Source organism: Hoplias malabaricus, chromosome 8 (assembly GCF_029633855.1).
Source record: "Hoplias malabaricus isolate fHopMal1 chromosome 8, fHopMal1.hap1, whole genome shotgun sequence".
In the NCBI taxonomy this organism is placed as follows: Eukaryota; Metazoa; Chordata; class Actinopteri; order Characiformes; family Erythrinidae; genus Hoplias; species Hoplias malabaricus.
Window position 1 is genome coordinate 36,404,967 of NC_089807.1, and position 25,993 is coordinate 36,430,959.

At 40.7% G+C, this 25,993-nt stretch overlaps 1 protein-coding gene across 4 annotated transcripts; it reads left to right on the forward strand.

Moving 5' to 3' along the window:
* Positions 1 to 1,687: 1,687 nt before the first annotated feature.
* Positions 1,688 to 25,993, forward strand: pcnx2 (pecanex 2). Of its 4 annotated transcripts, XR_010804033.1 has the most exons (35): positions 1,688 to 2,090; positions 3,753 to 3,955; positions 4,172 to 4,286; positions 4,669 to 4,702; positions 5,350 to 6,474; positions 7,507 to 7,642; positions 7,865 to 8,007; positions 8,162 to 8,240; positions 8,371 to 8,506; positions 8,815 to 8,957; positions 9,038 to 9,191; positions 9,278 to 9,310; positions 9,408 to 9,579; positions 10,177 to 10,287; positions 10,367 to 10,458; positions 11,033 to 11,142; positions 11,265 to 11,370; positions 11,906 to 11,998; positions 12,101 to 12,251; positions 12,547 to 12,688; positions 13,022 to 13,199; positions 13,647 to 13,755; positions 14,220 to 14,349; positions 14,758 to 14,816; positions 14,904 to 15,119; positions 16,589 to 16,842; positions 18,031 to 18,264; positions 18,953 to 19,056; positions 19,194 to 19,338; positions 19,785 to 20,015; positions 20,508 to 20,782; positions 21,075 to 21,238; positions 21,337 to 21,755; positions 22,539 to 25,004; positions 25,502 to 25,993. XR_010804033.1 is itself a non-coding variant. In XM_066678482.1 (34 exons), the coding sequence occupies exons 1-34, from the start codon at positions 1,938 to 1,940 to the stop codon at positions 22,704 to 22,706; spliced, it is 6,117 nt and encodes a 2,038-aa protein (XP_066534579.1). In that variant the 5' UTR covers positions 1,688 to 1,937; the 3' UTR covers positions 22,707 to 25,481. The 4 variants fall into 4 exon arrangements, 3 of the variants coding, with proteins under 3 accessions (XP_066534579.1, XP_066534580.1, XP_066534581.1); XM_066678482.1 differs by lacking the exon at positions 25,502 to 25,993 and having other exon boundaries at positions 22,539 to 25,481; XM_066678483.1 differs by lacking the exon at positions 25,502 to 25,993 and having other exon boundaries at positions 22,542 to 25,481.

The window sequence follows — 25,993 nt, forward strand, 5'->3', positions numbered from 1 at the left end:
TAAGTTTTACACGCGTTTTAAAACAAGTCCCTAAACTCCACTGACTCCGAGTGGGGCTTGGAGTCTTTCAGGAAGGGAACCGATTCCTCGAGTCCCTGCGTCTGAGAACCAAGAGTCGACTCCCGAGCTTTGGATTCGATTCCTTGCAGAGACGTTCAAAGTTGCACGCAACCAGCCTAGATTTACCAAACTGCAACCAAACCCAATATCAGCCTTTCACTATGAGAAAACTCATTAGTTTAATATGTGTTCATGTGTCTGTTGCCTTTTAGTAAGTGTTACCGAAGTTCAGATAGGTCAGGATTTGACTTGTGGCGGTTACACGGGCTCCGCGGTTCCATAGGGCGCTCCGGGGGCGCGGCCATGCAGAGTAGTTTCCGGTCGGCTCGGGCCGCGCCCCCATTGACAGAGAGCCTCTGGGTGTATTCCACAAACATGATTCCTCAGTTAACCACCTGTTAAGCCCAGTGTTGAGAATTGTCCAAAAAGTATCATTCTCAAGTCTGTTCTTTTTGGACAGGCTTGGTTTTGGGCTCAAATAAGAAATACTGCTTTTTGGAATTGCCCCATAGTGCTTGTTTTTGTTGCTGATGTTGCGTAGCTGTATTTTGGCTGCTGTTGTGATTTATTGCACGTTTTGTTTATGTTGGAAAGTACATTTTGTAGCATGTATAATGTCACCCTTTTCCTAGTATGTCTTTCCACTTTGTGTTACAATACTATTATAATAATTTGTTAATTCATTCATTCATATTCAGAGACAGCTTCACAGTGTCCAGGGTTAAACATATCCAGTCAGCATATCCTGTCCTAAAGTCCTGTCAGAAATATAACAGACTTAGCATATGAGAGTACATAAACACCACGACAATGTTATAATCACTAGTGAGAAATTTAGTGGGATAATACTTAATATGTTTTTACAAATAATGTAAAACGTATTACATATTAGTGGCGCCCATGTGTCCATATGAACAAATTGTCATTTGTACATGGTCTACTAATGGGGCCAAGGTCCAATGCCAATATTGGATTGGCTTTAGTTAGAAAGATTTTGTGTTTTCTGGAGTGATACACATATTGCTTAGATGGGCCTTATTTTTAAATCATCCTGGTCACTTCACTGATCCTGGAGGGCATTTATATGTGAGGTTAACATTTTACCTGTTGTCAAAACTTAGGTGGGTACCTAGAATCATTGGGTGCAAGGTGAAAACAAAGCAAGAGCATCATAGATCATCAAACACTCACCCAGGACCTCACACACTGTCATCTGTGGACATTTTCGCACAGCCCCTTCCACCTGCCAACATTTGTTTTTGAACTGTGGGTAGAAACCCATACAGACACAGAGAGAACACATCAAACTACTCAGGAACCTGGAGCTTTGTGACATGTACTACACGTAACCACACCTTGCTACCTTTTTTAAAAGGTGGTTTCACAAATATTTTGTCATAACTTTTATAAATTCAGGGCACACACATATTTGCCCTATTTTGGTAAATTACTCCAAATGATACACAATTATAAAAATAGTCCTGTGTAGTAATAGTTCTATGTATTAATATGTATGACCCGCTAGCCAATCATAGCTTAGGAGGCGGGGTTTGTAGGTTACGGGTGGATAGTAAAAAAACAGTGCTGCTCTTCTCCTTCCACCCGAACTGAGGCATGGCTGTACTGTGTGACTACTGCTGTAGAAGATACTGGCATTGAGCAGCGCACACTGCAGAACACCGTTCATTTAATAATGGCCCTCTGCACGACGAGACCACGGAGACAAACAGAAAACAGGCATTGAGGCACGGCGGGGTCGACTCTGTTAGCCGTGAACATGTAATTTCCAGGAGAAAAACGCGGAGAAGGAGACTGCGAGCGGTTAGGCGCTTTTCCTCCACAGTATGACTCGGTTTTAACGTTTAGCCGGAGGAACCATGGGCTCACAAGTGGTACAAACACTACGGCAGGGAGTGTGGGCTTCACTAACCGGGGGCTGGTACCACGACCCGGACCAGAACAAATTCAACAACTCCTGCCACCTCTACCTATGGCTCTTCCTGCTGGTGCTGCCCCTTTCTCTGCATTTGGTGAGTAACGGTCAACGGTGACGGTTAACGACCGTCATTCAGCGCTGAGGTGGGTCATGGAAATGAGTCAGCTCTTAGCATAGGCACTCCCTCAGCCCTATTCATAGGACTCTATCTCGGTTATTTACGAGTGTATTTGTGTGTAGTACTCAATGTTCCCAGGCCCTGGTTTGGTATGTTGTGTGGGGTTGGCGCATTTTTCCTCCGCATGCTGTGTGCAGGTGATGGATGGATGGATGGAGAGATAGAGGGATGGATGGAGGAAGGGAGAGAGGCGTAGAGTCTGATAAACCTCCAATGCACACACACACACACATGGAGCTCAACCTAGTGTTTGCACTGTTCTCCCAAAGGACAATACAGTTAAGCTAAAAAAAAGACTTAGAAATAATATTATTAATTATTGTGTTGTAGTTTATTTAAAAAAATGCCTAGCACAGTTCTTTCAATGGTCAAAACATACTCTCTGGTATACTGTATGGCCATATGGATCAAAACCTGAAAACTAAACTGTTCATCAAAATGGCGTTTAGAACTGACTAGATTATAGCAAGAAACTCTAAAATATTTCAAGACGTAGCTCTATACTTTGTAGAATAGCGTCCCCAGCTCCAACTACACTGACATGATAATAATGTAAACTATTTAATTGTTTATGATTAAAACACAGATTAGTGCTTAAACACTAATAAGTTTGGGTTGTTAATTTGATATATATTTTTGTTCAGTGCCAAAACCAAGTTCCTGTTTATTTATTAATTTATTTAATGCTTTCTATCTTTCTTGTTTGTTTGTTTGCTTGTTTAAAACGATTCTACCTAAGGGCAGTACAAATAAAGTTAAAAAGTTATTTATTTATTTAGGTAAAGGGCCTAAATAATGTGTTTTATTGTTTACTGCTTATTACAGTAAAAGGCTTCCAAAAGCTGTTACATATGATCTGGAAAGGACTTGTTTCTTGTCTTATTTACAGCATATTTACCTTGTGCCTTTCTCTTAAGAGCATTTCAGTTGAGACGGAATATGTTTAACTGGACAGACCATTCTGATTTTTGTTTTCATGTTTAGTCTCTTGACATAGTTAAATGCTTTTTTACACTAGGCTGACTGCACATGGTCTGTCGTATATTGCTGCAAACCTGGCTCACTTGCATAAGGGGGTCAAGCTCTGATAAAGTTAACTCTTGACTGATGAATCTGTTTAGTGCTTAGAAAAGCGAATATTATAATTTTAGTTTGTGATGCACAAAAATATAAAGGCTGAACCATCCAGTGGAGGTTATGTAACAGTAAATAATAAACACGTAATTACAAGGATAGAAGCATGGGCGTTTAGGACCATCTGTAAAAGTTATGCATCATATTTACTATATTATTACTTTCTAATACCTGTTCCAGTGTTTTTTCTGATATTGGCCCGCTGCCAGACACCATTGATTCAGATTTGTCATCTCTGCTTTCCACATTCGTGCTGGCACCATATATTGAAAAGCTCATAGCTCAGGAAAACTGCAGTTTCTTTACCAACTATCTCACATGTTTCAAGACTCCGAGTTCCTTTTTAAAGAGACCCACTGAAGTTGAGCATTTGAATATTGGCATGTAATAGGTACTGTATATATCTGTGAGTGTTTGTGTGCTATCCCTTCCCCTCTTACTCAGGCTCTACCACCTACTACCTTGGCCCTCAGTATATACTGCACCTCAGTGACAGTCTTCTTCATCCTCATTAAGATGGTGAACTATCGCCTTCATCTGATGTTTGATGAAGGCGACATTGTGGCCCAGAATAGTGTGTCTGACATCAGCAAAGGCGCAGACAAGAAAAGTAATGCCTCTGACTCCTGCTTGCCAGCCAGCCTGAGGTAAGACAAAACAGTACAGCTCCTCGGGTGGGAAAACGATCCATTATTTATTTACTTATTTATGTTTGTTTTGCTCATGAATTATGGAGTGCCATTAGTACACAAGAGAACACAGTATTAGCTGTCAACAAACAGAGATTTCTTCATATGTTACACCCGTTACATACGTTATATACGTTTCATCTCTGGAATAAATTTGTGTTTTTTTTTCTCCAGAAAGAGCAGCACAGTTCCTGATAGTGTTGCCATGACAGTACTGACTAGAAACAGGCCAAGTCCAGTAATCCAGGTCACAGTGAAACAGACTGAAACAGACCCTGGACTCATTGGAGTGAGTGTTCTTGCATTCTAAAAGTTTTAAAACACAATATTCTGTACGATACAAGTAATAGAGATCTTAATGGGCCCATATTTTACTTATTTTACTGTATTTACATTTGTCCCCCGGAGTCCTCATATTATGGGATTTTTTGCAGCTTAGCAGAGCTCGCAAATTCAGGTCTAGAAACTAAAAAACCTTCTCAGAATTGACTTCTAACTTTGCTGGCGCTTCTGATGTTGGTATGAGACGATTGGACAAGCCAGGCAGTTGGAAAGAGTGTAATTTAATGAGAATAATTCAATTTTCTATCATAGGGATGCTTTCTTTATACCAGTCTTTGAAAAACATTAAGCTTTACAAAACGTTCTTTTCTGTTTTGATATAATTGCAGGAGTGCCCAAAGGATGATTCGAAGAACACAGAGGGTATGTAATTTCATGATTATAGAACAAGGTTTGACCACACTGCCAGAGCTCTTGATAGTTTTCCATTTTATTCGCAGTGAATGCCAGCATCGCTTTTATCTGTGAAGTTTTTAAACAGGCCAGCGTTCAGGCTCTTTTGATTGGTTTAAGATCTGACATGCATGACTAAAATACACTTTTGATATGGTAATTAAACTGAGATTGGTCACCAGTTAATTGATATTGACATGAGGAGCATTTATATTTAAATGTATATTACAATGGACAGATAAATGGTAAAAATGTGTTTATTAGTGTTGAAAATCATTTGTGCTTATTTAGTAGATTTAAAGCCTACAAATAAATATTTTGAAGCCTAAACGTGTCCTAATTCAGTGCCCTCCTTTTGTAGATGAGAATACACATACACTGTCATACACATGTACAATGTACTTTTGCTTCCAGACTTTAAATATCACATTTACAGTGGGATTATTACAAGCAAAGTGCATTAAGCATCTCATTTATTTACCTTGCTGCAAGCCCCCTTTGTAATAGAGGGAGTGCACTTTCCATTTTAAGAACCATTGTCCTAAGCACTTTGAAGCAATCTATACAGTAACTATAATGAAATGCTTGAAAAAAAGTCTCATGTTTGACCATTGCAGGGCCTGATGATACCTCCTCTCAGAAAAAATCCAAAGAGAAAGGTGAGGCTGAAGAGAGACTGACTCCCGAAGACGCGTTTAGCCCCAACACTGACCAGTCTGCCCCTCTCTTGCAAGGAGAGCAGAGGCAGCCGACTCACTGCGACACGGCAGATGAAGGTCTGCCTCCTTCTGCTGGCAGTGAAGAGGAGAGTGATGAGGAAGCAGATGATGAGAAGGCACCAAAACTTGACCCCAACAACAATAACAACAACAGTCCTTTCCTAGAGTTAACTCATGAAGGTGAAGGTCAAGAAAAGCCAGAAGAGACTTACTGCTCAGACGAAATAGCTGTGGTGCTGGTGGACAACTCAGGTCCATCGTCTCATCTGGACGAAAGCGACACGGTGAAGATCATCATCACCATGAGCTGTGACCCACAGACAGCAGCTGAACTGGAGGAGACAGTCAAGCTCAGCATTTTGGAGTCAGCTCAGTCTCACATAGCCCAGCAAGAAGTGGCCGGTGGAGAGTGTACTGTCAAAATCCCAGTCATTACCTTCGATTCCCCACATGAAGAGGAGGAGGAGGTCTGTGCCAAAGACAACAAAGAAGAGGAGCCTATTCCTAGTGAGACATCTGCTCAGCATCAGTCTGGGGACCATGAAAGCAATGTCTCTAATGAGCGTATTGGCCCCAAACCCACACTGGATAGCCAGGAAGCATTGTCCAATGAACACGAGATAGAGAATGCAAGTCCTCAGCTGACATATAACAGCTCATCAGGCATTGATGTACACTCCCATCAGGATGGAAATGACTTGACTGAGATGAAGTCAGACACTGACGGATTCCTGCAAATTCCTTGTGGTTTGGGAAGGGTTGGTTCAGGAGGAAGAATGCATGTAAGAGGGCTCAGCATCGATAGTGGAAGAGATGCTGTCCTCATTGGAAATCGAGGCAGAGACAAACCTCAGACCATGACTTCCTCTAAGTCAGACCTAGAGGCCAAAGAGGGTCAGCTACCCAATGAATCCAACTTTGTGGAGTTTGTTTCAATGTTGGAGTCAATCAGCAGTACCAGGGGCGGGGGAGGGAAGCAAACGGAGGAAGGACCGAAGGAGGACGAGACATCTATTAACGATGGCAAGTCTTTAATCTTTTTAGCCCGATGAGATTGAAATGTCATGTCTGAGACTACCTAGTAATGAAATGAAGACATTTTATTTAATAGATTTTGATCTAAGATGCTTTTATGTTCATTTCTGTGAAAAAAAAACATATTTTGTGAGACTAATGCTCATGCCTTTATTAAAACTTTGGCACCGCGACCCTGTAATGGAAAAGTGGAAAAGAAAATGATGATGATGATGAAAACTTTGGCATCAGGCCTTTTACTAAAATGCTTGATGGGTTTGGAGAACAAAAATATCTAAGATTAGTCTGCTGTGAATTATCCCTCTCTTTTTGATGAGTTTAGGTGGAGCCTGTTTTGGAGAACAGACATGAACATGCTGCGGTCAGCGAGCCAATTTTTAATGGTTTAAAATTATGCTTGGTTACAGTAGTATCCACAGGCAACCCGGTTTTAGCTCCTGCATGCAGGACACAACAGCTAAGTTCCAACAACATTAAGCAAACTATGGTTTGATGAAATTTAGGGATTCAGTGGGTCTTGAGCCTACCTGTAAGCCTACTTCACTGGGCAGAAGGCAGGAACACACCCTAGAGGGGGCGCTAGTCCTTCACAGGGCGACACACACTCACATATTCACTCACACACTCACACCTAGACACTTCTAAGTTGCCAATTCACCTACCAATGTGTGTTTTTGGACCGTGGGAGGAAACCGGAGCACATGGAGGAAACCCATGCAGACACGGAGAGAACACACCAGGTCCCTGGAGCTGTGTGACAGCGACACTACATGTTGTGCCACTGTGCCACTGCGGCATTGAATAGAATTGTCTTTATTGTTGTTCTAGTAGTAGAATTGAATTTGACAGGGCACAGAGCTTTTGTCCAGTTTCGTAGTTTTAAAAACATGTTTGTCCCATTTTATTAATGCTTTCTGTTGAATTTGGCGTATTTGTTGTGCAGTCACAAGATTGGGACAGAATTAAAAACTTGGCTGAGGTGCTAATCTCAATTATTCTGTATTATTCTGTTCTTCTCAGAGGACACCAAGGTGGCTGTGAAGACCTCAGAAAATGAAGATGTACAGCTGGAGCATCCGAAACCTCCTAGCAGCCTGGCTACAGACACACTGCGCGCCTTTCCAGAGAAACTGATTCCCATAGTCTCTCCTGATAGGTAGGAACGGCAAAGAGCAAATGAGTAAAATGCATCATTTATTTAGCATGGTTTTAAATAACACTCTATACATCTGTGCATCAGTAACATTTGTTAATCTATTACCTGCTGATACAGGTAATTATTCTGTACCCTGTAACCACAGTATTTGTCAGGGTCGTGTAACACCTATATATTCATTTGACCCTATCTAAAACGTTTTTTTCCCCTTTAATTTTCCAGTCCTCAGACAGATAAGGAGAGGGATCCAGATTATGATTCTCTGCCATCGCAAACCTCTCAGTCAGAGAGCTCCATGTTGCAGGTCATCTGCAGACCAGAAGCAACATCTAAAGAAGAAGCATATACCTTTCACACAGTCCACAGTAAGTAACAAAACCTTAAAAAAACAATACCAACTTGAGAATGTATCCTTCTAAACTAGGGTCTGTCAGGGTTAACATGTCAATTATTCAATAGAATGTTACTATTATGTTATCTTTAAACAGGGATAAGGGAAAATGTGTGATTGTTTTCCAGGAGAAAGACCACGGAAGTTGTACAATGAAAGAGCATTAAATTTACCTCTCGGAGCAGAACTCATCACAGGCAACATATGGTAAGATTTAAAGCCTAAACTGTGTCATTTGTTCTCAACCCCATCCTAAAATGCCTATGCCCAGTTTCAGTACTTGTGTCTGTGTGTCAAAATTTGAAATTTGGTTCCATTGTCATTTTTGCTCTGTTAGTGATCTCCTCTCCACATCTTCAAACTCTGAGTGCCAAGATGGTTTAGTGGGTGGACACTCGGACTGTCCTTTCCAGCGTCGCATCCTTCCAGCTCACAGGCTCCGGCCCAGGAGGACCCACCCGGAGATCTTCCAGGCCAGATATCCCTTCATAATGGCACTTAATGGACAGGGGAATACATTTAGAAAATAATTGTTGTTACAAGATGACCTCATATCTCCAAACTGGAGATATTAATGTAACTTCAATGAGTTTGTATCAAGTGATCACAAAATATAGTGCAATTTTCTTAAGATATTGACAGTTCAGGGGTTTATTATGTTATTGTTCGTTTTGTAGTTCTGAAGTATAGGACAATGTGCTTACTTCTTAGCAATCTTAGCATTTAAGTAGTCACAAAACAAAATACAAAACTGTAATGTTGTTATATTGTCTTACTTCAGGAAGAGGACTCTCTTGATGAATCGTCTGACACAACTACTCAGGAAAAGCCCTCTCACAAGCTCTACTATAAGCTAAGACTGTTTCCTGGGAAGTGGGTCAGTGTCTTGTATGATCGGTTAACCTTACTGGCACTACTAGACAGGTGAGACATTTGCCATTTTATATTAATTGTGACTCAGAATCTGAACAATCAAACAATAAACATATTAATTGTTTTCCCAGGAATCAGGATGTGAAGGAGAATATGGTGGCAGTGTTCTTAGCGTTCCTGGTTGCTTTTCTGGGATATGTGCTCCTGAACCAGGGTTGTTTTAAAGACTTTTGGGTTTTCCAGTTTTGCCTTGTCATTGCTAGCTGTCAGTACTCCTTACTGAAGGTAGTGTGGAAGATGACTTTTTAATACATCTTACTAAAAACACATTAACCTACATCTTTGGGCTAAAATCTTTCATATTTTTGCAGAGTGTTCAGCCAGACGCAGCTTCACCTACTCATGTAAGTTCAGTACATCAGTTCTGAAGAGATTTTTTGCAAAGTAATTAATGGGGATTCACTTGAGAGATAAAAGTATTTAATAGCTCTTTATTTTCAGGGACATAATCAAATTGTTGCCTACAGTCGAGCTGCTTATTTCTGCATGTTCTGTGGCCTTATTTGGATTTTGGAGTCTGTGCTGAAAAGACCAGATCTTCCTGTGTCCACTATATATGGCGTTACAGTTGTAATGTCTGACACACTCCGGATGGTGCAAGATTTTTTAATTGGTAAGTACTGTGTTTAGAGGAGCTGTAAGTAGTTTATATATTGATATATACATGATATACAGGGGGTCCTCGAATTACGACGTTGATTCGTTCATACGTCGCGTCGTAAAACGGTTTTCGGTGTAAGTCAGAACATACGTACATACTGTACGTAAATAACATACTGTAAGCACTTATCCTATCCTAACACCTATCCTCCTCGGTCCCGAGCCGCGTAACCGTGTATTCTTCTGCCGCGCACACCAAACAGGAAGTTCGCGTTACGACGTTTACGACGCAAAACCACTTAAGTCGAAACAAGGCTTTATACAGTAAATGGGAGATGTGTCGTCACCACGAAACATCGTAACTCGGAACTGACGTAACCCGAGGACCTCCTGTATTTACTTGATATATAGTGAATCATTTAACAATGCTAGGTGTGGAATGTCCTGATAATTAATGGTTCAGTAAAAAGGTATAAAATAGCAAGCAAAATATATAAATACTACTTATTCCTTCTCTTGACAGATGGATACGAGGGCATTTTAAACAATCTGTGAAATAGATGTGTTCTCCTTAATTAGTTCTGAACATAGATTTGTATTTTGTTTTTAGGTTTCACATACTGCTTCCCGATAAGTTTTCTCCTGGGCCTTCTCCCACAAATCAACACATTTGCTATTTACTTTTTGGAGCAAATTGACATGCACTTTTTTGGTGGGACAGGTTTGTATCAATTTCCTATAATAAATGAACACTGTACATGGTGTAAGGAAGTTGTTATTGATTTCTTTTTTCTATGTAGCTGCAACTGGACTCTGCTCAGCTGTCTACTGTATAGTGAGGAGTCTGGTGGTGTTAACTTTACTGTATGGATTCTGTTTTGGCGCTTTAAAGGTATGGTTTATTATAAAATATGTTATAAAATGATTAAATGAGTACAGTGTAGCCATTAGGGATGGCACAGGAACACATTTAATATTCTTACATGACAAATACTGAATAAAAAAAATACTGAAACCCTTATTTAAAAAAATAACATTTTTTGGGATTAAAGCACTTGATTAAAAATAAATCAGCTGTATACAATATGATGTGTAAAGTACTCAAACACTCTACTACCCTGCTAGACAAAATACACCAGTAACAACATCACATTTATTGCTCCTGCATCGTTATCGTGTATAGGGGGCAATGTGTAAGTGAAACTGTGGAGGTCAATGTGTCCACAGGGCAGGATTTAATGTAATGTAATTAAATGTAATGTAAGGCAGACTTAATGAAAAACAATTACATCTTATTTATCTTATTTAAATTATAATAATATATTCATTCATTCATTCATTATCTGTAAGTGCTTATCCAATTCAGGGTCGAGGTGGGTCCAGAGCCTACCTGGAATCATTGAGCACAAGGCAGGAATACACCCTGAAGGGGGCTATAATAATATATCTTGTTTTATTTACTTTAGGAACCATGGGATGAGCAGCACATACCAGCTCTGTTCTCTGGATTTTGTGCCCTGCTTGTGGTCTTGTCTTATCTTCTGAGTCGACAAAGCAGTGACCCCTCAATTCTACTGTAGGAACAATTTATCGTATAGGTTGCGTAGTTCACTGTTGAATATAATATTGACCATTAGAACAAGTATCTGGTATTTTACTTTCAGTTAATATATGATTTTTTTCTGTCACATTTCTCAGCTCTTTGATTAAATCAAAACTGATGCCAGCACTAGGGGATGGTGAAATGGAGAAAGAAGATACAGATAATGTAGACCCTCTTCCGGAAAAGCTTAGGAGCTCAGTGGTGAGGATCATATTAGTAAAATCTCTCTATGAGCACCTGTGGTCATTCCACCAGCAGAATGGAAAATCAAATAAACATATTATTTTCCTGTTATCAGATTAATTATCAGATTAAATGGTGGGCTCAGTTTATGTGACATGTGATGTCACATAATGACTGTGTTAAGCTGCTAGCGAGCAATTAAAAAACAAAGCTTGCAACACAACTGCATTGATAGTGTACTGAATAGTGTATTAGATTCTATTATTATTTAAATGTAAATACAATACTGTTTTGTGACTGTTGACATGCTTGACAAAGACAAAGATAAAAATCTAGTGTTTTAACTCATGAACATAATATTTTAAATATAAAAAGTCAGTAAAGAACAGATTAGCTGAGGGAACTTCAAAACATGAAAATGAAAATGAACATGTAGTGAGTGATTGTATTTACAATATAACCATATATTTATTTACAGTATTATAAGTTATAATGTGCATTGTATTTTTTTAAATCATATTTATAAAACTCTCACCATTCCTTTTTTTTACAGAAGGAGATTTTACTTTCAGATTTGGTAATCTGCACTGTTGCATCCATTTTGACTTTTGCAGTTACCGCCAGTACAGTCTTCCTGTCTTTACGGGTGAGTTTTCACTGACAAGTGTAGTGTGAGAAATTTTTTGACTCTTGATTTTCTGGTTGCTACTAAAACTGCATATAAATTTTCCCTTTGTTTTAAACACAGCCCTTTGTCACAATAGTGCTGTATGCCCTGGCAGCGACAGTGGGCTTTGTTACCCACTATCTTATCCCTCAGCTGCGGAAACATCATCCGTGGCTGTGGATCTCACATCCAGTGCTTAAAAGTAAGGAATACTCTCAGTTTGAACCCACAGGTGAGTGCCTTGCTTTTCTGTTTATTCCATACTTATTATTTTCTAATATTCTCTGTGTTCTTTCACTCTGTCATATGATATTAACTTATTTTAGATGCTCACTCACTCACTCACTCACACATGCATTTACACTTATTAATACATTTTTTATTTGTTCATATGTTCTACTTATTTCTCATTTCTTAGTGCTAACAATGCCATGGTTATGAATCTACATATGCAATTAATAGCTAATAACAGTTCCTTGAAGCTTTAAATGACATTAAAATGTACATTTCTTGTGGCTGATTTTCAGAGGATGCCCAGTTGATGTGGTTTGAACGGCTCTATGTTGGACTCCTGAGCTTTGAGAAGTACATTGTGTACCCTGCTATAGTACTCAGTGCTCTTACCAATGATGGCTTCACCCTCAGCCACAGGAAGAAGCTGGGTATACAGTAAGTATCTGGGCAGAAGTACAATGTATATCACACAGGTTCTAGGTGCTTGGAATATCAGAATAATTCTTGTTACAGGAATCAAAACCCCTACCAATTTTTGATTGAACTTTAGAGCCATGATTTCTGTTAAATATTTATTTAAATTTTGTTTAATGTTTATTAAAAATTGTATACATACACACACACACACTACAGCAGAATTTTAACTGTTGGTCATTAGCGTTAGCTCTTGTGTCGGAGGCTCCTCTCCCCTCCTGATTCCTCTGTGCTTTGCTTGGCCGTGTCTTGCCCCTACACCTGAGTGTCTCAGGTGTCTGTGTCTCGCTCCAGCTGTGATGTCTTGTTGATGACAGTTGCTGGGATGAAGCTTCTGCGCACTTCCTTTTGCAACCCCAGCTACCAGTTCCTCACCCTTATCTTTACCATCGTGTTCTTTGAGTTCGACTACAGCAGTGCATCCGAAACCTTCCTGCTCAACTTCTTCCTCATGTCCATAGTCTTCCATAAGGTGAGGTTCACCAGAACAAACAGGATATTTAACCACACCAGGATGGATGTTTAATCCTTAATCAATATTGGGCTATAATTCTGTTCCATTTTAAATTTGCTGCAGGTATTCATAAAAACAGATGAAAAATCACACACATATAAAGTCCAGAAAAATGCTTTCCTTATGCAAAGAGCAGCAAAGCACTAAACTTTCAATGTTTTTCATTTCATAGAAAATCAGTTAACTAAACCTATGAGATATTTTCTGTTTAATTTTATTATGGAGCAATAGCAAATTACTTCATGCCATAAATGTTACTGTGTATATGAGATAAGCAGTGAATAACTGTTGCTACGATGTGTAGTTATTTATAGTAGGTCATTGTAACATTAACTGGAAATAACTGTCTTATTTGTGTTGCAGTGAATCACAGCGTTTTTGTTTTTTTACTTCTTTTCTTTGCAGCTCTGGGACCTTCTCCAAAAACTTCACTTCATTATGGTGTATATTGCTCCCTGGCAGATAGCATGGGGGAGTGCCTTTCAAGCATTTGCCCAGCCCTTCGCAGTCCCACGTATCTTTAATGTCTTATCAGCTGTGGTTCTTCAAACTTTACAGCTGGATTACGGTGCAGTTTATTTGTCCAGTTTCCATTAAAATGGCCACTGTGTACAATAATAATGACTTAGACCAGAAGAAGCAAAAAAAAACTTATTACTGAACTTTGGAAGTGTGTATAATATCCCTGATGGTATCATCCTCTGATGGTTTTGATAGGCTATGGCTGAGAGATAATTCAAATTTAAAAGACATCATGTTTTTAGCTTAAATGTTAGACCCATAGCGACATACTGCAGGAAAATGACAATAATAAATCATAATAATGTAGAATTATGCATTTTTTTTGAGTCTTCAGCTTTTTTGCTTGTGATATTGTTCTTTTATCAGGGTGTGCTTCAGGTCATTAGCATGGTTTTTCCTCATTACCTTTTTCCCTGTAGTGGAGATCTTTTGTTCCTCCTTAACGGTGGAGTTCAGATTCTGCGATGCTGCTGCTCCAGACGTTAATCACCACACTGTTCTATACCCCACTGAGCCCTTTCTTGGGCAGTGCCATCTTCATCACCTCCTACCCACGGCCTGTCAAGTTCTGGGAGAGGAACTACAAGTAAGAGACTCTGAATGCAAGGGCCATGAAATATGCATGTACTCTTTGCAGAAGTATGTCTTTGTGTATGCTGGATACTCGAGTGACAATCCTGAAGACTTTGGAGAGTTCTTTTATGTTCTGTAAATGGCTGGTTGAATGTGGTGGTTTTATTTAGATACAAGCTTGTATGATGTTTCTCTGGTACACGTGGGATTGTGTGTCTGGATTTGTGATTAAATGTTGATTAAGTTATTTCCAGCAGTGATGTCATGCAGTCTAAGTGTTACGGCCTAAGCTAGACACTCACCCTTGATTTATTAATGTAGAGTGCAGCCGTAAAGATACTGCTTTTTTCTGTTTCACAACTGAAAGTTAATTTTGGGTGAATAATAACTGTTTTTCTGTTTTATATCTTGTCATTTTCAGCACAAAACGCATTGATAACTCCAACAGCAGACTGGTATCTCAGGTTGACAAGGAGACTGGTGAATAATTTTTAATGATTCATGATAAATCAGATGCAAGAAATTATAAGATTTCAAAACAATGAAAGGAAATTTTCTGTCCTCCAGGCTGCGATGATAACAACCTGAACTCCATCTTCTACGAGTATCTGACACGCTCATTACAGCACTCTCTGTGTGGGGACTTGCTGCTGGGCCGCTGGGGGAACTACAGTACGGGGGACTGCTTCATCCTGGCCTCAGAATACCTCAACGCTCTCATCCATATCATTGAGGTGGGCAACGGCTATGTCACGTTCCAACTGAGGGGCCTGGAGTTCAGGGGTAAGGCCTTACCAATACTAAGTAAACTAGAATGCAGCACTTTATTTCTGTATTTAAAAAATTATTCAACTCGTGAAACCATTATACTGCCACTCAGTGGCTTTATATCTGAGATTATCTATTGTGGCTGTGTTCATTGTATGTAGTAGTATTATATTAGTTTTATAATCAGTGAAGTGTACTATTTAGTAAGTAGTGCAATATACAGGACAAAGCCAACATTTTCCAGACATGAGAAGCTCCTTCCTTTCCATTTTCTGTTGGATTGTGGGCCATCATTACCATACTTAAAAATGGACAGGTTCTAAGTATTCGTTATTGATTTTTAGTGTACTCAGCTTGGACTCTTGTATCTATACTACATACTCAGACCCTAATTAGAATCAGTATTAAGTGCACAAATGGGATGCATCTTCAAACAATATTAAACATGGCTGCCTTTGGTTGGGGACCCACTCTATGGAACTGCTTAATTCAGAGACTTCAAAGCAGTTTGACTTTCATCATTTATATGAGTTGCACTTTTTTAAAAGTAATAAATGATAAGGGTCTTTCACATTTATTAAGCACACCTCATATAGCCATATGTACTGTTCTTGTTGTCTATGGTTTATGTTTCAATATTGTTCTTGGTTTCTGTGTTTTATGTTTGTATTTACCCTTTGATTCGTGTTATTGTGTGATTTTGTAAGGGTGTTTTGAGTACTTGAAAAGCCCCATATAAATCCACTCTTATTATTATATGCCATTATTATTGTCTTAATGAATATATATTAGAACCCTAACCTCTGATGTAGTCAGTCACGCTATATATTTTTGGTGTTTGATGTATATGTTTTTAGTTTTGTAGTTATAAGTATAAAAGTAGCTAACAAATAATGACAGTTTATAACTGCCAAGTAGAAACTAATTTACATTGTATTTTTTTATAGTTACTGCATATGTACACATCTTTAAATATTGTTATGTTTTTTTCTCAAGGCTGTTTGAGGAAGGTGTTGTTTTGGCATAATGTTTTATTTGTGCTAAGTAATCCTTAACTACATAATTCTTTGGCATTATAGCCAAACAAAAATGACCATAAAATATCAAGACTATTAAACTGGGTTCTGATGGGAAAACTGAATTATTTATTTATTTATTTCAGAATGTAATTTCAAGGACATTTCATTAATAGCACCTTCTTTAGATTAAAGCTAACAGTGCTTTATAGAGAGCCTCGTTACAGGGGATGAACACTTGTAGGCAGGACAGCCTACAAGACTGGAATCTGATTAGGGATGAAGGGCATCATCTGCCACCATCAGATCCACTCTGCCTCAAAGATAACACTTTCTGACACCAGTCCACTTTCTGTGATCTCTTTGTTTTGGTGCTTCAAGTGGAATGTCCTAATCAAGTCACCTCTTGTTGTGTCTCTATTTAAATGTGTCTGTTTCTCTTTTTGTTTCCCTCCATCTATCCATCAGGGACGTATTGTCAGCAGAGGGAGGTGGAGGCCATCACTGAAGGAGTTGAGGAGGATGATGGCTGTTGCTGCTGTGAGCCAGGTCATCTGCCCCACCTGCTTTCCTGCAATGCGGCCTTTAACCTGCGCTGGCTGGCCTGGGAGGTCACCACCACCAAGTACCTGCTGGAGGGCTATAGCATCAGTGAGAACAACGCTGCCACAATGCTGCAGGTCTATGACCTGCGCAAGCTGCTTATCACTTACTACCTGAAGGTATTATAGTCTGCTTTGGCCATGACATTGCTTCTAATAAGTACAGGATAAGTCAAAAGTTTAGATGCAGCACGAGACTTATTGGCGTAAAGATTTTTTTGTGAAATAAATATATTTAATTATAAAAAATATTATTTTGCTTTGATTCCAGGAGTGGCCAATCTATCAGACACAAGAGCCAGAAAAAAACATTACTATATCTCTGTTTACTTGCACTTTATTTTGATACTCTTGCTGTGAATAGAGTTGCTGCTCAGTGGGAGGGCTTCGGAATCAGACTCTAAAAGTAACTTTGGATATTTCAGTGAAATATCTGCCCAGTACTGCAGGATGGTGAGGAAGAAAGAGGTCTCATCACACTCCTAAAGGAAAACATAGTTTCTTCCCTAGAATTCTGTAAATACATTAACATTCATTATCTATAACTGTTCAGGGTCGTAGTGGGTCCGGAGCCTACCCGGAATCATTGGGTGCAAGTCAAGAACACACCCTGGAGGGGCCACCAGTCCTTCATAGGGCAACACTTATTCACTCACACCTTTGGACACTTTTTAATCGCCAATCCACCTACCAATGTGTGTTTTTGGACTGTGGGAGGAAACCGGAGCACCCGGAGGAAACCCACGCAGACACAGGGAGAACACACCACACTCCTCACAGACAGTCACCCGGAGGAAACCCACACAGACATGGCGAGAACACACCAAACTCCTCACAGACAGTCACACGGAGTGGGACTTGAATCCACAACCTCCAGGCCCCTGGAGCTGTGTGACTGCGACACTACCTGCTGCACCACCGTGCCGCCCTCTGCGAATACAGCAGAAGCTTATTTTTGTGATGTGTAAAATGATTTCAGAGTGTGATTCTAGGGCTGTCCTGCTGAGAAACTGAACAGAGAGAGCAGTGGTCTGACTAAAGACCCAGAAACAGACTGAAGCATTTTCATCTTTTATTCCCTTGCAATTTTCTTTTTACAAATCAGAAATGCGTTGTTTTCCATTTTCAATTTAGCTATTTCTAAATGAAACTCGAGTGCCTTAAAGGTACATGGACCCAACTGCTTTATTTTTAATTATGAATGGCAGATCATCAATTGTACACCAAAAGAGCTGCATGCTCATTATTCTCTTCTTTTTATACTGACCTCTTGAATTCCAGTACTCTCACTGTGCTCCATTATTTCAGAGCATTGTCTACTATCTGGTGATCAACGTGAAGCTGCAGGCTTGGCTTAAAGAGCAAGCTATGCAGGAGGCCCTGCAACCCTACAGTAAATGGCACCACATTGAGAGAGACCCAGCTGTGTTCAGTGTCAAAATTGATGAGGACTACGTTCACTGCCTGCAGGGGGTCACCAGGGCCAGCTACTGCAACGTCTACTTGGAGTGGATCCAGTACTGTGCCAGCAAAATGGAGGAAGTGAGATGATGTCTATATTATTACAAATACAGGTGCATCTCAATAAATTAGAATATTATCAAAAAGTACATTTATTTGAGTAATTCAATTCAAAAAGAGAAACTCATATAGATTCACTGCAAATAGTGATGTATTTCAAGCGTTTACTTCTTTTAATGTTGATGATTATGGCTTACAGCCAATGAAAACCCAAACGTCATTATCTCAGAAAATTCGAATATTCAACACAAAATACCTGCAAAGGTTTTCTAAGCCTTTAAAATGGACCCCACATGGTGTTTTTCATCGCTACTACTAATGTACTCTTAAGAGAAATGTATTCTTTACTTGTTCTATGCAATTATACACTGCATCATGTTATGTTAATACAAAATATTATTAGCAACTAAGTAAAGACTGCTCTGAAGGCTAATTTAGACTTGTACATTTTTGGCTGCACATAATCTTTAACAAGCAACCAAAAATGTTTAATTGCAATTATGCATATGTCGTCGCTGTCCAATCAAAAAACATGTATCCCCAAATTAGCAACTTTACAGGAGAAGACAAAAACCTTTGATTGGACAGCAACAATATGGCAATTGCCCATCAGCTAAAAATGTCCTTTCTAAAACTGTATTGGTTTCAAAGTCACTCAATGGCCAACTATTGCATGCAGTGAAATGAATGAGCTTTTCTTTGTCCTCAGCCAGCGGACAGTGATGAGGATTCTCCTCTTGTCACTCTGTGTTTTGCTCTGTCTGTGCTGGGCAGGCGCTCACTGGGCACAGCTTCACATAACATGTCCAACAGGTAAAGTCCGGATGCTTTAGTGCATGTTGCTTGGTAGAAAATGAACACAGAACTGACTGCAAATTGAATGTACAATAAGCATAGTGTTATACAATTGCAACATCAGCGCAATGTTTTATTATGCTTTCCTTTTTTAGTTTGGAATCCTTCCTGTATGGCTTTAACACCTTGTTTAAGGGAGATTTTCGCATCGCATCTAAGGACGAGTGGGTTTTTGCTGACATGGATCTGCTGCAGAAGGTGGTAGCACCTGCAGTTCGGATGAGCCTGAAGCTTCATCAGGTATAAATGTGTTTACTGAAAGATGGGAGAGAGGAATGTGAAGGGCAAACAGGCACTAGGACTTTGTTTTGATTCTTGCTGAATTTATATGTACATAAAATCGAAATATGAAACATCAGGAAGTAATAAACATGCTTTAAGGATCCACAAGGGTTTTTACCAACAGAAACTAGCAAACACTCTTTGTTTTATTTTATATTAATTATTTATGAGATTTATCATATCACTATTTATTACTTATAATTTATTTTTCTATAAAACCATGAGATGAACAAAAAAATGGCTTTGTATGTAATCCCTGAATGAATCGGTTATGCACTATGCATTGATTACCCACATGAGGGCAGTGGAATTTAAAATACTGACTCTATATGTTCAAAATATGTATATTATATTGACTCTGTAGATTGTATATTACTGCATCTCCATATTCACAACAATTACAGGACCACTTTACGAGTCTGGAGGAGACAGAGGAGCCGGCTGTACTTTATGAGGCCATCAGCACATACAGGAGCAGTCTGGTGATCTGTGATGAGAGTGACCCTGCGTGGAGAAGAGCAGTACTGTCCAGCAGGGACACTCTGCTCACCCTGCGCCACATGGTGGACGATGGCACTGACGAGTACAAAATCATCATGCTCTACAAACGCTACCTCAGCTTTAAAGTCATAAAGGCAAGACCAAGATCAGCTTCTGTCTGTTCTCATATTATTGAGGGATTAGAGTGACATTTAAAAATAACATCTCTCATCATCTACAAACTACAACTACAAACCTTGTTTTAAAGCCAGGATAATAGACTATTACAAGTGTATTTCTTTAAAGCCAGATGTCCAGGACAGCCCAGTTAGCTGAATGTTATTAGAGAGGGAAAATGCTTAGTTTTTACATGAAAGAAACTACATGCTTGAGCTCTCTGATATTTAGTTTTAGCCAAAACAGGCTTTTTCTGTAATTCAAAACATACAAAGTGGGCAGTTTTTGGAGATTAGTTTTCATATATGGACAATGCACCCTGGTACGCCTTGAAACTTGCACATTGGATTACCCATACTGGATAATGTCAGTGTGATGTATATGGCAGAGGTGTAAATAAGACTGCATTGGCTTAGTAAATAATCAGAATTGGACCTAGTTTAATTCCCTCAATCTCATTGCTCTCTCAGATCAATAAGGAGTGTGTGCGTGGACTGTGGGCTGGTCAGCAGCAGGAGCTCATCTTTCTCCGTAACCGCAACCCAGAGCGTGGAAGCATCCAGAACTCCAAACAGGCTCTACGCAACATGATCAACTCATCATGCGACCAGCCACTGGGCTACCCCATGTTCGTCTCACCTCTTACCACATCCTACATGGGCACTCATTCACAGATGAGCAACATCTGGGGCGGCCCACTCAGTCTGGAGAGCCTTCGCAGCTGGCTTTTTTCCCGGTGGTTCCGGTGGGTATCAGCAGATTTAAATATTTACCACCAAAAAGTTGCAACCAGTATTATTTAAATATTAATATTAGAATCTGTAGCTCTTGAAAGAGCCAGTTTCTGCTACATAGAGCAGATTCCCCATCATGGGGGTGTCCGTAATTAAAATAAGTTGAGTACAGATTGTCTGACACCACTAGGTGTCAGTATAATGGCTGTTAGGCAGCACTAAGAAGAATCATTGGGGGAAATGAAGCTTTCTCCTTGACATGTCAGCTCTGGCTCTGAATTCTCTATTTCATTCTCTTCTCAGAGTAAGGAAGGATAACCTGACCAGCTGTAACAGTGGGGTGAATATGGAGGATGTGGACTGTGCCGGATCCTCCGTAAGCCAGAACAATAACTCCATCACCTCCCAAAGCGCCAGCTTGCACCAGAGCCGGCCACGGAGCTCACAGAGCAGACACCATGGCACAGGTCAGGAGAATAATAACACCACTGCTCATACATTTGAAATTTATACAGAGAAATATAACATATGACCTCACATTCTTTCTGTCCTTCTCACTCTACAGGCCGGAGGGAGTACCGCAGTCGCTCAGTTCAGCCTCAGAGCCAGCGGCCCCCCGTCACCAGCCACTCGGGGCCCATTCTAGAAGGACAGCAGGGCTTGGGTTCGGGGGGCACTGGCCTCATGCACCGTCTCTCTAACAGTCAGCTCTCTTTCAACACCTCCTCCATTGCGTCAGTCTTTTCGCAGGTGCCCCGTCTGTCCACAGCGGGTCCTGTGCCCACCGGTCAGCAGCGTTGCAGCCAGGCCTCGTCCTCCAGCTCCACGCTCAGCCTGCTGTTCGGCAAACGTAGCTTCTCCAGTGGCCTGGTCATCTCTGGCCTGTCTGCTGCTGAAGGGGGAAACACCAGCGACACACAGTCCTCCAGCTCCGTCAACATTGCGCTGGGGCCGTCCGTCCGTTCCACAAGCAGAGCCACACAGGTACAGCAGGGCCAGATGTTTTCTGGACTTCAATATAGCTATTACATCCCCTTAATATTGATTAATACAAATAATAATAATTATAATAATAAGCATTGATATTGTAAACTGAACCAAAACCAGGTAAAAACATGACTAAAATTACTAGTAATCACTAACGGTGATGCACACTAATGAAAGATTTCATGTAAAAACAGTGTCCACTCACTGTCCACTCTGATAGACACTCCTACCTTGTTGGTCCATTTTGAAGATGTAAAATCAGAGACAGTGGCTTATCTGTTGCTGCACAGTTTGTGGTGGTTGGAGGACACCCAGTGGACAGGACGCTATTGGCTGGACATTTTTGATTGGTGGACTGTTCTCAGTCCAGCATTGACACTGAGGGCTGAGTCACTAACACACCACTGCCACTTCAGGGTCACTGCAGCGCAGAGAATGATCCACCACTCAAACCATACCCGCTCTGTGGTGGTCCTAACCATTGACGATCAGGGTGAAATATGAAAGTATGCAGAGAAACATGTGGACTACAAAGTGCTTCTGTGTGGTCAGTGGAGCTAATACAATAGACAGTGAGTGTGGATACCAGGTAGTTGTTCCTAATCCAGTGATCAATCTGCATAGTAGGTCAGTGAAAGTTTATATTCCACATTGGCGCTTATGAATACACACTCTGTAGCTCCTTTGGATGTGAATAAAACAGTTTTTACTGAATGTAAATAAATAAGCTTATAAGCACATAATTCAAGAACATACCACAACCTTTTTGTTTCTTTTAAGCAGTGGACGTCAGAACCCTATGAGAGTATAGATGCCACCTCCACAGCAGTCACAGCACCCAAAGACAACACAGCGTCAGGGGACAAAACCTGTGAAAAAAGCATGGACAAGAGCCAGGAGTCGTCCACGTCAGCCTTCCACGATCCACCAGAGGAGAAAACCATCTGAGATGTCCACCTCCTGCTCACTAGACTTTTTTTTTTTAAACCAAAACACTGGATGCCCTTTAAAGGGAAGACATATCATAAGATAAGAGAAAGCTCAAGCTGTGGGTAAAAGCTGGTACTGCCATACTGGTGTTATTTTTGTTTTGTTTTTCCATGATCATTTGGTTTGTATTCTCAGTAGGATAGGTTTTGAAGTCATCATTATGCTTGTGCTGCCCACTAGTGTAGGTCATGGTAAGTTGCCACCCATGTTCTTGCTGGCATTTATGAACTGATTAATATACAGAAATCTGTGCAATCATGGGTCAGGGCTGAATCCAATGTGTGGATGCTCTGGAGTCAGAGTAAACAGTAGAGTAGCTTCCGCCTAGGGTCAAGTGATAAAAAAGGTCCAGAAATAGTGAACTACACACAAGCGCATTGAATTCCCATTTATGCGTGTAGGAAAGAAAATACTCAGAGATGTTAAAACATGGTTTACGTGTTTCAGTAGGGTAGGGAGTGGACTGTTTAGACAGTTAAAAGCCCTGTTTAGCTGGATCAGTTTTGCAGTGAGAAGCACAGTCATTTAAATGATTACTAACAACATTTTTAGTGATTTTAATTCATCAAATTTATGAAATGTCATGTTTTTACTAGGGGGGGCACGGTGGCGCAGCAGGTAGTGTCGCAGTTACACAGCTCCAGGGACCTGGAGGTTGTGGGTTCGATTCCCGCTCCGGGTGCCTGTCTGTGAGGAGTTTGGTGTGTTCTCCCTGTGTCCGCGTGGGTTTCCTCCGGGTGCTCCAGTTTCCTCCCACAGTCCAAAAACACACGTTGGTAGGTGGATTGGTGACTCAAAAGTGTCCGTAGGTGTGAGTGAATGTGTGTGTGTTGCCCTGTGAAGGACTGGCGCCCCCTCCAGGGTGTGTGCCCGCCTTGCACCCAATGATTCCAGGTAGGCTCTGGACCCACCACGACCCTGAACTGGATAAGCAGTTACAGATAATGGGTCAGAATGTTCTATAGCTTTCCTCTTCTTGTGAACCCTGAGCTGTCTGAACTCTAAAATTCACCAGATGGCAGAGTAGAGCCTGCAGCTTAGTCCAAAAAAATAAAAAATATATGTAAGGACCTTAAAGGGGCTACAAAACCTATCTGAGAATCAAACACGTGTTTAACATGTCATATTTTCTTAAACAGCCCGGTTTTCTGTTGAACACTGGGTTTTAATACAGTGAAATAATAGATGTTGACTAGCAGATTGTTTTTGTGTGGCGCAGGAGTCTAAGCGTTCTCCGTATCACTGGGGAGTCACCAGACATCCAAAGCAAGAAGTCCAGTAGAGCAGTTGTCTTTCTCTGGGTTTGTACGATGGACAGTTAACCCATGTCAACTGGTTCACTTTCCTTCCAGCGTGTTCGGCCATCCAGGGGCATTGCGTTAACAGCATTTCAAAGAAGAGGAGGTGACGGGCTTCCCTTGTCTCTGAGGTGACGTGATTGTCACAACTTTCCCAGGTTGGTTGCTGGCCCAGTAAGTAAAATCAGGCCTGTTCCAACTGACCTGACAGTAATGTAGTAACAGAATCTGATAATGGATCACGTTAAAGGACAGGCACTCTGTGGTCATTTGGAAACATTCCACAGGCACGTAACCCTCTGGTGAAACTGGCCCAGCTGCCGTAGTGCTGAAGTCTATTTCAGGAATGGTTCCTCTGTGTAATGAGGTTGTGCACAGGACACCAGTGCAAAGAATGAGTAAGAGTTTGTGGGGAAATACAATAAAATCAAAATAAGCAACGGGCGAGGCATATTGGTCGAATATCGCATCGTCGTGTTACTGTTGAGTAGTTGTGGCAACACGGTCCTTGAAGCATGAACACTGGCACAAAGAATTCTTCCAGCTGTGCAGGATGACGAGGCATGTTAATGAGTGAGAAGTGTGTGATGTACAAATATACATCTGTCAACACTGTCATTTAACCACAAGTGCTTCACTTAGACCCAAGAACTCATGTCCAGTACCTCCACTGAAGGGACTCCGTGGCCTTTTTATGCTGCGTCCATCAGAAAAATAAATAGAAAACCACAGACAATATGCAGAAAGTCCTGTCCCCCTCAGACAACTGCTTTTATTTATATATATTTGTGTTTTCATGTATGTATGTTTTTTTTACTTATTTATTGTTTCTGTTTACTCGAGGGACGCCGTGGCTAAAGTGTGTCTAGTACCTCGCAAACTGAAGAACCTCTAATGTGAACGTGATGATGACTTGGGTCCCTGTATCATTCAGTGCGACAAGCACAATGTCCTGAAGGTGTGTGTTGTTCTGTTGTAATTAATCACTCCACTGAAAGAGAATGAGGAGAATATCCTGTGGTAAAAGTCTGATAATTAACAACAGCTATTCCGTTTTAATGCCCATATTGCTTCTGTAGATAATATTTCAACAAGTGGTGTTTAGGACATGTTTAAACCATAAATCTCGATTCCCAAATTTTCAACAACATGCTGAGCTCTGCTCCAGTTCTTTTTTTTTTTTTTTTTAATTGTTGTCACCTTTACTAGACTCTTCTTTATGTTCTTTAGAGTCTGATTTGTTAATGACAGACAGCACAGTTCTCCAGAGAAGCTGAAGGAGAATTTCACAATTCAAAACAATTTCTCTAAAATGGAGCATTTCACATCAAAGCGTCTGAATAACTTTGTTTGCATCTGGATACTTGAAAATTAAATGCCAGAATTTCACTTGCTACTAGAATGATACCTAAGGATTTGTTGCCACTATATTTAAACGTGCATTGAATCCCTTAGGGGGCGGCACAGTGGAGCAGCAGGTAGTGTCGCAGTCACACAGCTCCAGGGGCCTGGAGGTTGTGGGTTCGAGTCCCGCTCCGCGTGACTGTCTGTGAGGAGTTGGTGTGTTCTCCCAGTGTCTGCGTGGGTTTCCTCCAGGTGACTGTCTGTGAGGAGTTGGTGTGTTCTCCCAGTGTCTGCGTGGGTTTCCTCCGGGTGACTGTCTGTGAGGAGTTTGGTGTTTTCTCCCTGTGTCCTCGTGGGTTTCCTCCGGGTGCTCCGGTTTCCTCGCACAGTCCAAAAACACAAATTGGTAGATGGATTGGCGACTCAAAAGTGTCCGTAGGTGTGAGTGTGTGAGTGAATGTGTGAGTAACTGAGTGTGTGTTGCCCTGTGAAGGACTGGCGCCCCCTCCAGGGTGTATTCCTGCCTTGCGCCCAATGATTCCAGGTAGGCTCTGGACCCACCGTGACCCTGAACTGGATAAGGGTTACAGATAATGAACGAAT

Bases quoted from the DNA above. Each gene is read 5' to 3' on its own strand.
- pcnx2 (XM_066678482.1), top strand. From the start codon at position 1,938: ATGGGCTCACAAGTGGTACAAACACTACGGCAGGGAGTGTGGGCTTCA. The intron at 9,311-9,407 runs GTAAGTTCAGTA...CTTTATTTTCAG, and splicing joins ACGCAGCTTCACCTACTCAT to GGACATAATCAAATTGTTGC. The intron at 16,843-18,030 runs GTATTATAGTCT...CCATTATTTCAG, and splicing joins TTATCACTTACTACCTGAAG to AGCATTGTCTACTATCTGGT.